General features: G+C 45.1%; 1 protein-coding gene across 1 annotated transcript in view; it reads right to left on the bottom strand.

Annotated features, from left to right (window-relative positions):
• The window catches only part of MYO5A (myosin VA), a 97,512-nt gene that overhangs the window by 33,951 nt on the left and 50,708 nt on the right, over positions 1 to 12,853 (bottom strand). The window contains exons 10-19 of the mRNA XM_041418782.1: positions 11,573 to 11,838; positions 10,966 to 11,047; positions 8,409 to 8,549; positions 7,526 to 7,651; positions 5,471 to 5,554; positions 4,169 to 4,171; positions 1,951 to 2,112; positions 1,368 to 1,465; positions 649 to 735; positions 451 to 559 (exon numbers count right to left, since the gene is read on the bottom strand). Coding sequence (XP_041274716.1) covers positions 451 to 559; positions 649 to 735; positions 1,368 to 1,465; positions 1,951 to 2,112; positions 4,169 to 4,171; positions 5,471 to 5,554; positions 7,526 to 7,651; positions 8,409 to 8,549; positions 10,966 to 11,047; positions 11,573 to 11,838 — 1,158 coding nt within the window. The remainder of the gene's footprint in view (positions 1 to 450; positions 560 to 648; positions 736 to 1,367; positions 1,466 to 1,950; positions 2,113 to 4,168; positions 4,172 to 5,470; positions 5,555 to 7,525; positions 7,652 to 8,408; positions 8,550 to 10,965; positions 11,048 to 11,572; positions 11,839 to 12,853) is intronic.

Genomic DNA, 12,853 nt, shown 5'->3' with positions numbered 1-12,853 from the left:
TGTACAATTTTCTGCTTAAATTGTAGCTGACCCCTCTGAATGGTCCATCCTCAACCACATTACACAGTGCAAACAAAGCAGCTGGGGCTTCAGACATGTACAAATCACTTATTGTGTCAGGACAGGTGCAGAACAAAGCACGCTGCTGCTGCTGCTCAAACACATCTGAAATTTCAGAACTGAACCAGAAAGAGAATAATGTTTTATGTCTACAGGCTGTAGTACTCCTTTGAGGGAAAACTGAAAATATACAAAGGCACACTGAAAAAAAAAAATTAATTTTGTTGGCTGTTTGATTCTAAGTTGAAAGGAACAGCAGTCAAAGAGCTACAGGAGACATTTGTGGTTTAGTATTTTGTAGAAGTACTAAAACAGTGTCGCTATGAGGCAGTAAGAGACACTGTCTCTATTCCTGCAGATTCCAAATGCTCTCAGCACCAAGTCCAGTACCTGAATCAGCTTCTCCAGGACATTTTTACACGTCTGCTTTCGGTCACCAAGGACATCTCTCTGCTTCATCAGAACCCGGTAACGGCTGAAGAACTCTTGGTACGTCCACCTGTCCCAAAAGCAGAGCGTCAGTGCCAACAATGAACATTCCCTTAGAAAGAACTGCAGCTGGAAGCAGTTCAGAGAGAGCAGACACACCTGGAGGGGAAGCCAGCAGCGCTGATCCGGATGGTCTCCAGGACACCACAAGCTCTCAGCTGCTGCACTGCCCGCTTTTCATCAAACCTAGGCAGGAACAAAAGGTGGCTGTAGGATGTGGGACTCGGCTTGCATCATCTGGGGGTCCTGCTGGTGTGCACACCCAGGAGAGAATCACAGTGGGGAGCAGGGTGGGTGTGATGGGTGCTGGATAGGGCGCTCCTGAAACTCAGGGGTAACAGAGGGCAGCCTGGCTGGAGAGCAGTCTGAGCCCACTAGCACTTCCTGCTGGCCAGCACAAGAGCTACAGGAGCCTTTGTGTGCCTGGGCTTTGAGAAAAACTCTAAGCAAGCTCATGTATGAGGAAAAAAAAGAAAAAAGGCTTTGGAATCCGAAAAAGCAAATTCCAGCAATTGTCAAAGGAGCTCAAGGAGTGCAAACCACAGTTACATTTAAAATTGCTGGCAACGAAAATGTTGGAATTTTTATCTCACGTATCACCATTAACAAAAAAACGGCATCAGGAAGTCTTTCTCCCTCTATTCATCCCCAAACATGTCCTGCTGTAATGCACACACAGTGAATCCATAACCAGAGGAAGGAGACACAGCACTTCACTCCTGAGTGAGCACGGCTCAGCAGAGCCTTGATGCCCAGTGGCCTTGGGCAATCCCCTCCCAACACGGGCTCCTCAAAGCCCACAGGAACTGGCATCTTACGTGAATGGAAACTTGAAGTCATTTGGCTTAATGCAGCGCACGTAGTGTGGAGTTGTAGCATTCAGGGTTTCCATCAGCAGATGAAGAGAGTTTCGAAACTTTTTGAAAAAGAAAAGGAAAAAAAAAAGTCAGGGATAGCCTCAACAAGCTCAGTCATCTTTGAGACAACCTCATTTGCATACTTTTAATTTAATTATGGCAAAGATATGCAGATGTTTTATATTTGGCCACTGACAACTGGAACCAAGTTTTCTGGGGATTGAACTCCACTTTGGATTTGAATCAGAGAAAGTGGCACATGATCCAAAAAACCCAGTTTAAGATTTTCCAAACTTCTCAGCATCCACATTAAATTTGTTTTGAAAAGCATCAGTTTGGGGTTTGGCACCATAATAAAAAATGGGCTGCCTCACACTGCTCCCCACAGTGCCTCAGTAATGAGGGACTATTTGCACCAAGCTGTAAGTGGCAATAAGCTGCACCTCTCTCAAAATCACAAGGGATCCCACAAGCACACCTTGAGACCTATGAGACAGGAGGTCAAAGGAGACATTGTGTGATAGAGCTGCATCTTCAAACTCACCTGATGTCCCACAGTTTTCTTGTGCTCCTTGCTGGCTTGCCCTGGCCTGGCCTTGGCAGGTTTGACAGGCATTCGAGACAGAGGCACGCGCCCTGAAGGGGCTGCTGATGTGGGGCTGAGCACCTTCTCCTCATCCTGGAATAATTCTGGCAGCAGCTTAAACTGGTGTAACAGCAGAAAAAATATACAGAGGGTAAGAATCCAGCAAGCAATTGTACCTGTTTGTGCTTAAGGTTAAATTCCAGGCTCGGCTTTTGTAAGAACTGCATTTTTGGTGAACTTCACAGGAGACAAATGCAAAAAACAGACAAGCTGAGTGGTATAGTGAGTGGGCCATGATTTAATACCAAAACCTTTGTGGGTTTGATCAGTGAGTCTCCTTCTCAAGATAAAATTCTGATTTTTTTTTCTCATATAGCCAACAACAGCCATGTGAAACTGTTAGATACCAACAGCAGTTGCCTAAGTACTAGTTGCAATTATAAATGGCTGCTTTGAGCTAAGAAGGAAACGAGAGGGTCCTCTCATATTTGAAAGGTGCATCAGTCTCTTTTGTGGTTGAGAGGTATCTGGGACACTGAATAAAGCAGCAGGCAGCAAAGACGATTCCTGCTTTATCACTCTAAATTGAAATAATCAGCTTAACAGAGGAACCATCAACTCAAAAAAACCCTCTAGCCAAATTTATCTGACTGAGATCTACTCCCTGCCAGTGGGAGTGGAAGAAAAACCTGAAATGTCCTTCCAAATACCACACAGGACCTCTGCTTCCCTTTCTCTAATGGCTGCAAAACATACTGATCCATAACAGCTGCTTTGAAGTACCTTATATCTAAAAATAGCACCACCAGGTCTTTCTACTGACAACTACAGCTCTTCAGAACCATTACAAGAGAATCTGAACCTCTCTACCTGTCCATGAATAATTTTATATCTAGCATCTGTATCTTTCCCCAAGAGACAGGAACATTCATTTTTCAGTACTAGAAAGCGCTTGGGCCAAGTACAGTCTAAAAAATTTAAAAATTGGTTTTGACTTCTAAAGCTTGGTGAGCAGACACAATAACCAATGGAACACAGTGCACAACAACATGGCACCTGTGCCCTGTGGTTCAGCCAGATGGGCTGGAAAAGGACATCAAATGTTCCCCAGCAGCACCTGGCACAACAAAGTGACAAAGGATGCTACAAAGGTACCCTAAATTCCTGGACTTAAAAAGGAGTATCACAGCTTGGGTTGATCTCACCTGAGCTGGTGGAAGAAGGACATTTCCTGAGAGTGCTTTACTCTTCTCCTTGCACTGACTGAGCACAGAGCTGAGGGTGACTGGGGTGCCACCTCCTTGTCAGCTGCCTGTGACGCAGTGAGCTGGTGTGCACAGGCAGCTGAGCTACAGAGCCAGGTGTTCTCAGCTTGTACAGAAACTTATTTGAATATAATATGATTTTCTGAAGCTCCTGATGCTCCCACACACCAGAGGTGGGGGTAGGAACAGGGTTCCCATTGTCTCAGCTGCAGATGGATGAGTTCTAAACTGTCCATATCTGAGCCTCATTCTCTTTCTCCAGCCCTGGGAAAATCTGCCTGTAAAAATGGGCAAGTGCATACCAAAGGCACTATTTTCATAGACACTAGCCCAGTTACTCCAAGTAGAATAAAGGAACAATGTCTAGCCTCTCCAGTACAGGTCAGCAATAGAGGAGCAGTGCTGCAATGATCCAAACTGTGGGACTACTCCTGCTTGGTTTGGGGTTTTAGCACCTCATCCATTTTCTTTGTTTTGTAGAACACTAGGAGTGTTCAGAGAGAGGGAAAACACTGATCAAAGGGTAGATAATTCACGTGATAGAAAACAAGCAAGGAAGCATTTCTTCCCTGTAATTTTTTCAGACAACCTAACACACATGCTGCTAACAATCTTACAGATCATTTCTTTCAATACAGAGCCACAACAGAAAATTTGAACAACCATGCCAGTAGCAAGCATAAAAGCCCAGGATTGTTGTATTGCTTTCATGATACATGCATGGAAACTAAACTAGTTCACAGAGGTTCTGTGGGTGGATTTAGAGAGAAGGCCAAAATAAATAGTTGAGCTCTACAGTCCCTGCCAAGAGCAGAGGGTGTCATGCACTTTGGAGAGCAAAGAAGCATCCAAGCTGTGTGTGAGAGTGGGCATGGGCAGGAGGAGAGATGATGCATTCAATTTAGAATTACCTTCTGTTAGATGTGCACAGCAAACCCAGAAAACACCACCAACAACAAAATAAAATAAAAATCAGAAATGCAGTTCTACTACAATTACTAAGAGGCACTGATGCAAAACAAAAATAAAACATTCTTTACAACGGTTTTGGCAAAATTTACCACAGGGTAAAACCATGTTGTTTTTCAGTGTTTAGGCTGAACTGCCCCAAGCTACACTGAGCCTGCCCAAGCTGCTGTCAGGCTCTCACAGCAGCTCTGTCCCCTCTGTCTGTCCCTCAGCCACTGGCTGACATCCCACGGAGCACCCTGTCCCTCTGTCCTGCACAGAGTGGCTGGCTGGCCTCTGCCAGCTCCCCAGAGATGCCACCTGCCTCCCCCTCCACCCCAGAAACTGGCTTCACTTAAACCACTTCAATACTTCTCCCAGCGGAAAGTCTGCTGTGGTATTTCATTATACCACATGTTTTAATCATTTAGCTTCATATTACCCGCTCAGAATAGAAACAGAAGAGAAAAACTTTGCTTTTCCTGATAGAATAGCATAATTTTAAATAGCCTGTCCTTGATACCCAGCTTCCTGGGCCATTAGAGCCAGCAAATTCCCAACAGCTACCACTGTGCAACGCCAAGTTAATTGCCTTCACATTTCTGAGAGCACAACCAGCATTTCTGCCATTACAAAACACAGATGATGCCTCTGAAGGCCTGTTCTACAATATTCCTTCATGCAGTATTTTTCAATTCAGAAGTTGTATTTCTTTCATAGACATCAAGGAGACAAGACTGTAAGTTCTGGTTTGTGTCCTTACAGTCTATATATTTTATTCCTCTCTCATTTTGATCTTGTCTCTCCTTCAGAAATTTTCTGTCATGCCATAAACAATGAGCTTCTGTTTTCAGGTTACAAAATTAAGGGCTTAACTGTTAAGCTTTCTTATACCACTATGGTATATCAAAAGTCTTTGACATCTCTGCAGAAAATATAGCTAAGTTTTGTGAAAAAGAAACTCCCCTCCCCAAACCCCCCTACCCACTCAAAAACCCAAACCCAAGAAAAGAGCCCCCAAAACAGCAACAATGACCCACAAACAGTGAAATTAGTAGCTAAATAGACTGATCTTACATGGAAAAAAGTTAGGATATAGGATTTTCTAAATTCACACAGGTAACCAAGTAAAACACAAACTATGTTCAACTTCAGTGTATCTGATACTAAGGGAGAAATATTTCCTAGGTTTATAAGAAGTTTTCTGTGACCCTTAATTCAAGGACTCTTAACTGCAAAAGAAGAAAAAAATTCCTTATACTAACCTTACTTGATTTTAGGACCCTAATTTGTTCTTCATAAACTGTGTCTTTATTCTTTTCCAAAAAGCCTTCACATTGATATTCCACCTGAAAGTCATCATTTACAAGAAAAAGTATTAGAAGTATTAAATAAGAATAATTTGCATAGAATTCACCAGCTACAACATTCACATTTAAAACATAATTCTTTTACATACTGAAAATATCAGCTCCCAAGTGCATCTTTGTTAAATATAGATTTTCCTCAGAGTGCTTTCCAGTAAAACACAGAACATTAAAATAGAGAGAGGAACACTGCTATTGCATTAACCAGACATATTTCACTGCTGAGAGATGCTCCTGGCAAGGCAGCACGACTGAATGGTTACTGCAAGGGTGGAGAATCAAAGTGTGTGCTGAGCATCTCCTCCACTGAACCCACCAGGGCTGCAGAGCTGCCAGAAATCCAGATGCAACTGAGAACAAAGTATCTCTCATCTCGTTAGCTGAGAGGCAGTAAGTACATCTGCCTGCAGATTATTGTGGAAATGGCTCATTTGTGCTCCAAAGGACTCATTTTACCAGAAGCAACAAAATGGCTGAATGTTGTGACAATACATAGCAACACTCTGTCACAGGGCTACAGCATTTCCTGGACCAAAGAACAGCCAGGGTCAGATAAAAACCTACCATTTATTTCACTGTCCTAATTCAAGGCTAAAAGAAAACCAAAACTATGGTCAAAAGCCCATTTATCAGCGCTTGCACAGTGACACTATACCCTGAGCTACAAAACATTTCAAAGAATTCCTAGATGGAAGAGGACAGAGGATGTCCCCAGGGTTTCTGCACAGCTGGAAGCCCACCCTGGGCACTACCTGGGCACCATCCATGGTCTTCCTGCGGGAGGCCATGCCAGGAGAGGGCAGCAGCATCCCTGCCTTGTCCGGGAGCACAGCGTCAGCACACGGCTGACCTGCCAGCTGCGGCTTTATTTCTCCCCCCATATGTCCGTGTACAGTCACACAAGCACACAGAAAACATAAAATGCTTAGCACAGACAGCAGGGCAGAGCTTAGAGCTTTGCTAGTACCTGCTTGGAGCTACTTTCTGCTTTCCTTGGCCCTTGCTGCTCACAGATTAGCCATAGGAAAGCCTTGCTTTCAATATCAAAGTTTAGCCTAATGAACAGATTATGAAATGTTAAATAATTCCTTCTTGTTCTCTCATCCACAAAATAGAACTCGTGAATCTAAACAGTTACAGAGATGTGCCTGGTGCTTTCATTAAGGTAACACTAAATGCAAAAAGAACAGGACCCTTCTTCTACACATAAATTCAAGAGCCTGGGAGAAACCTAGTGGAGGCAGACAAAGGCCTCCAACCCCCCATGTCAGCAGTGCAGACCTACTGGTAAGAATCTGAGAGCTTCTTGAAACCTTTTTTTGACAAAGCTGACAATATTCTCAGGCAGCTTTTCTGTATAACAGGACAATTGTATTAAATGGGATGCTGAATTTTTTGTTTTAACCTGAGGAGCGGCTCAGTTTGAGGAGCACTGGGAGCTGAACACGAGATGCACTGCACTGAGACGCCCCTCAGCCAGCTTCCTGGAAATAGCTGTTCCCTGCACAGCCGAGGCGAGGGTGGGAGCAGCACACACTGCTCCAGCAATAGAAAAGGCTCTGCTAGCCTCTCTCCTCTTTGCGCATTGAGGTGGCAGCAAAAACGGCATTAATTCACTGCTGCTCTTTAGCTAAAAGGAGTAGGGTACAGGATTTCCTTTTTTGGACATTTCTGTTGCATAACTGGAACTGATACAGTGATGCTGAGAGCTGTAAATGCACTGAGCTTCCATGACTGGAAAAAGGATGGGCAGTGGTTGCAGCATGTGATGGAGTCAGGAGCTCCTGTGTGTCCCTGCTCAGCTGCCACTTCACCTTCTCCTCCTGACGGGGCGTTGAGGCAGCAAGAGCCAAGTAGAGCCAGGGATGCCACTGCCCAGTGTCTGCCCGCGGCAGCCCCAGGGTGCCCTCCCACACAGCAGCAGGAAAGCCGTGCTGCAGGAAAAGTCCTTACCTTGTCAGCAAAGTGCTTGATGATAAAGGCCTTATTTGACATACGTGGTTTTTCAAAGAGAGCACATTTATTCAAATGAGTATTGTAAAGCTTTTGGGCCCAGGAGTCATCTGAGCCTTTTGGCATCTACGGAAAAGAATACAGAATACACTTAAAATGTCTTGAGAATGTCTCAGTAGCAAAAGCACCTAAAACGATGGGGGACAACACTTGATGATTTGCTTTCACATTCCTGCTCCTCGGATTCCCAGCCCTGCCAGAAGCAAGGACACAGTAACCAGCTGTGTGCTTGCCGGTTCCACACTGGGTACTGGACACTGGGCACTGGCAGCAGGTGCAGCTGCTGGGACACACCTGACACCAGCAATGCCTCCAGTGTCACACACCTGGAGGCAGGGATCCCAAAGGCACGTTACCAGACTGAGCAGAACTCATCCACCTCCATTAGAGATTCCTTGGGATCAATAAGAACCCCAAGGTGGATTTCCACTGAGGCAGACACACCCTGAGCCATCCCCTGTACATGACTTGGCATAAAATAAACCAAGATAAAACACAAAGGGTGAAACACTAAGCAAGAGGCAATTTGGGGAAATGTGACAGGACCAAGGACTGCACTTGCTTATCCTTGGGGAAGAGAAAACTGTCCAAGTCCAAAGAAAGTTTATCAGAAACCCAGGAACAGCTACAGATACATGATGGAGGGGAAGGGGTGGGGGGTTCATTACTGAAACCATTTCTTCTCCTCCTGTAATTGCCAGTTCTTGTATGCTTTCCAAATTCTTGCCCCATCAGTGTCAAAATGACAACTGGCTGCAGGTGACTTCCCCAGAAGCAGGGCAGCTGATGACCTCTCCCTCTATGGAAGCCCTTGAACACACACCTTGCACTCCTCATCCAACAGATCCAGAACTCCCATTTTGGCCTCTATGAGGTTGATGCAAGGCTGATTGTCGTAGAAATCAATCAAGGTCCATGGTATTTGTTCCTTCATATATTCTTCTTGTTCCAGCTTAAAGACGTGCTGCAGGGCAAAAGGAAAACAGTTTTCTGTGAAATGAAATGCAGAATAAATATATTGAACTCAACTGGATTCATCTTGGCACATTAATCCAGGCTGTCAAGTGACTCACTAGCACTAGTTCAACTGAACAAACTCTTTAACAGTGTATGAAAAATAAATTAACCTTTTTTCCTGGCCTAAAAACAACAGTCCAAATTAAAGCACTCAGGATAAAGGATATTCTAAAGGATATTCTCTGCAAATATCCTATCTTTTTACTGTATTGTCCCACTATTACTATAAGCCCTTTACTCTTATAAAAACCAACACAAAACTCAGAAAATCTTAAAGTGCTGGAACAGCAACCTATAAAGTGGGATGTGCCATGCTTTTATGATTTGGAAATGATGAAAACTGCTCTAATTCAAGTAAAGTTTCACTATAAATACCTTTGTGTTTCCTTGTAAAATAACAGAGCTCCATTTCCTCTTAAATGGCTGCTGATTTTTTTTTCTAATGTGACGCACTGCATTAAAATTTACTCTTCAGCAAAAGCTGAAGGAGCATTAGAACTATAAATCCTTTAAGGAAAATTCTGTGACAGATTTATCTGGTACGAAGATCAGTAACCGTGTAGTTGTATATTTATTCAAAAATATTATCACAAACAACCTGCATGGCTTTAATGAAATGTGCATAAGAGATTAATTAAAACTTCAGGAAAAAAACAGAATAAGATATTAAACAGGCAAACTGTGGTCTTAATAGAACAAGCACTTTGAAAAACCAAAAAGACTGCTGACTCCAGTTATTTCTGATGGTGTTTCGTCCCCCACCTACATTTTTCTGCACACTGAATGCTGCTGTGGCAGGTGAACGTGTGCTGGGAGTGCCCCAAGCAGCACAGGCAGGGTCTGGGGTGCCACACCACCTGAACTGGGCACCAGCCCCAGCTGCCCCGAGCTCAGTGCACAGCCCACAGACACCTCACACTCCCCAGCACGCGTCTGCCAGGCAGCAGAACACTACCCCGACAAAGCTGTTTATCCCTTTATTCCATTAGCTTAACGCCATCCTCCCCAGCACTGCGCTCCTGAACCGCGCCCGTGGGAGCCATTCCCACCCTGCACCTGGCAGCAAAGCCCTGCCAGCATTCTACTGGCAAGTCATATCCAACCCAAGACCTGAAAGGAAACAGAAACTCGTTTTTTCACTGTGAAGGAACCAGCAATTAGGTGGTGAAAAATGCCATCAGACCTGATTTTCCCTGTGGGCGGTGGGCACCAGGCAGGGCAGGGTGGTCGGGCAGTTCCCAAATGGCCTCTCCTCAGCCAGACTCAGGCTGCTCCAGGCAGCACATGAAGATTTGCTGGCCACCAGCCTCAATGTTTTAATTCAAAGCAGCCTCCCCCTGTGTGCCTGCATGGCAGCCCAACAGGTTCATGCTCACCAGCACTGGTAGCTTGGCAGGACACCAACACTGCAGCCCTGCCACCCCCTCCTTCATGGGGCAAGTGCTTACAGCAATGGCACCAGAGGGAAGGGAACAGGGGGACAGTTATCTTCGCTGAAGAAGAGAAACCATTACACCTCCTACAGCAAATAGATTTTGCTGCAAGCTGAGAAAACTCCAATTCACCCTGTGCCTGGCAGTTACATCCCACTCATCACGGAGCTGAAGCCAGCCATGGCACTACCCACATGGAAAGGGCATGCCAGGGCTGGAAAGCCCAGCCTCTGCTCCAGCACCCTGACACACGGGGATGAACCTCGGCACAGGGGATCCAGCCCTGCGAGCACACACTGCCACAGAGGCAGGATCACAACGAGAGCTCCGAGCTACCCGGAGCTGCGGCAGAGCCTAGCAACAGACCTGGCAGAAATAACTTGCCTCATCATGATGCAGGTAAGATATGTAATTGCAAACGTCACTGAGGCTGAGGAGAGAATCGTGATCTCTCCGGAGGAGGGGGAAGAGCCGCCTCCTGCCACACGTCATTCATCACCTTCAGCACGCAGCCAAAAAGCCTCAAAAAGTAACAGCGGGGAGGAAGCGCGGGTGGCGAAGCTCCAGCAGCGGAGCCGCGCTCTCCTCTGCCTGCCCAGGGGCTCCTGGGGCCTGTGGACACACCTCTGACTCCAACTTCATCCACACAGTGCCCTCACTGGCAGGCAATCTCAGGGTCTTAATTGCCAAGCACTGCTTCTGCCTTATAATTGTTACTGTGATCAGAATTTCAAATAGTCCCAGAGCAGCAGTTAGTCATAAAATCTATTTCTAGGAGATAGTCAATCTTTCTCCATCCCTCAAAGCCCACGGCCAGGACAGCTGCTTAATAGACTGAAGGAATTCATCCTAACCACTGGGGAGCCAATTAGCAGAATGGATTTGGATGAGGGGAAAGGGAAGAGGAAATGCCAGTCACTTCCTACTTACCATATTGAACTGCTGCTGCAGCTTTTCATTGGCATAGTTGATACAGAACTGTTCAAAGCTGTTGATTTCGAATGTTTCAAATCTGAAATATGCATATACTCAAAATTACTAGTGTACTAAAAAAAGAAAGATGAAATTACCCCAAAATTTTAAATTGCCTCCCTCCAGTTAAATTCACTGAATTATTTCATGCACAAATAACATGGGTCAAGAAAGAAAAGACATAGGGAAATTGCACTACATAGGCACTTTAGTGATGCCCTCTATCTAGTCAGGGATGAGGAAGGCAGGGAAAGGTCTGATGTTCCTGGAGAGCACATTAGTTATCTTTTAAGTGCCACCTTGGAGAAACCTGACATGAAAATTGCCTTGTAACTTTCCAAAATGCAACAGATAAATAAACTACGAACAGCAGAAATCTCAAATCCCACTATAAATGTTGAAGTCATGACAAAGATCTTAGCATGTCAAAACTAAACACCTACTTCTTTCAGCTGGAATAAGCAGCTGCTAAGGTTTGGGGGTTTTTTTGTGTAATCCATGCAGTGCTAGATGATAAAGACAAGAATGCTTATGTAAGAGTGTCATATCTCTGACAACAACTCACCCATAGATGTCCAACACCCCAATGAAAGAATGCTGTTTGACAGTGGCATGAAGGGCTTTGTTCACATGATCTACAATCCAGTTGAAGAGGTTAGCATAGATATGTTTGGCAAGTGCATCTCTGGCATTGATGGCGTGAAGTTTGGAAATTGGCTTGATGTAAGTTTCAGTGGCAGTGGCGAGCTTCCTATGGCAAAGCCAGTGGGCCATCTCCTCGTACTCCACACCCATGAGGTCACAGAAGATGGTGAGGGGCTCATGCTTGGGCTAATAAAAACAGGCTTGTTAGATATTGAAACAGTATTACCCGCAGCAAATATACAATCATGCCAACAGAACTGCCTGCCTGCAGTTATCCCACAATAAGCAGCACCAGCAGCTTCCTCAGCTCTTCCTCCTTCAAAACGTTGCATGTTCCCTACCCACTTAGCACATTCACATTGCTGAAGTGATATAGTGAATAATCTTCCTCAAAGGCATTTATTGTACTATACGCGTTCACCAAAAGGCTTCACACACAGGGAACCTGCAACCTTCAGAAAAATGAATCATCTGGCTTCTCTGGTGGACTTGTATATTGCATTCTTACACCTGTGTCAGGCCAAATGGACAGAGCTCCTGAGAGGGGCTCTTGACTGCTCACACACAGCTGTGGCAGGGAGTGATGGCCAAGGAGGCAACGCAGCCTGAGCCACGAGAAAAGTGTGGAAGGGCTTCAGTGCTCTGGTCTCAGTTCTTAAAATGTTTTCTCAGTGAATTCTGGAGACAAACACTAAGAGATTGCAGCACACTAATGATGTTCTGTAGCTCTCAAATTGAACTGTACAAGAGAAAAAAACTGAGCTTTGTTTAACTGGGTAAAATCAACCAGCGAGGCTTGCATGTTGAGATGGGTACATAAGGCTTCTGCACAAAGATCAGGGCAGTGCATTTACCACTCAATAAGATACCACACTTAGTGACTAACATGCAAACTGATCACTAGAAATCAAGGAGGACAGACAGGTCTTTCCTCCTCAGAGCTCCCCTAACAGCACTTCCTCATCCCGCTCCCACCGCACCTGGTGGCTCAGCAGCACACTGACAAGCACGGTCTTGACAAGGACAGGTGGCAGAGGACTGTCACCACACGTCCTACAGCTTCAGGGTACATCAGCTTTAAATATTTCCACATCCTTGTGACTTCTCTGGGGCTTTTTCTAGTTCTTACAGCATACAGGCCCCATGCAGCTACACCTCCAAAATCCAATTAACTGAGCATGTTTTACAGGCTTGGAAGACA

Source organism: Onychostruthus taczanowskii, unplaced genomic scaffold (genome assembly GCF_017590055.1).
Source record: "Onychostruthus taczanowskii isolate IOZ18803 unplaced genomic scaffold, ASM1759005v1 scaffold6, whole genome shotgun sequence".
In the NCBI taxonomy this organism is placed as follows: Eukaryota; Metazoa; Chordata; class Aves; order Passeriformes; family Passeridae; genus Onychostruthus; species Onychostruthus taczanowskii.
Note: the sequence above shows the minus strand (reverse complement) of the source record. Positions and strands in the feature narration are given on the sequence as shown.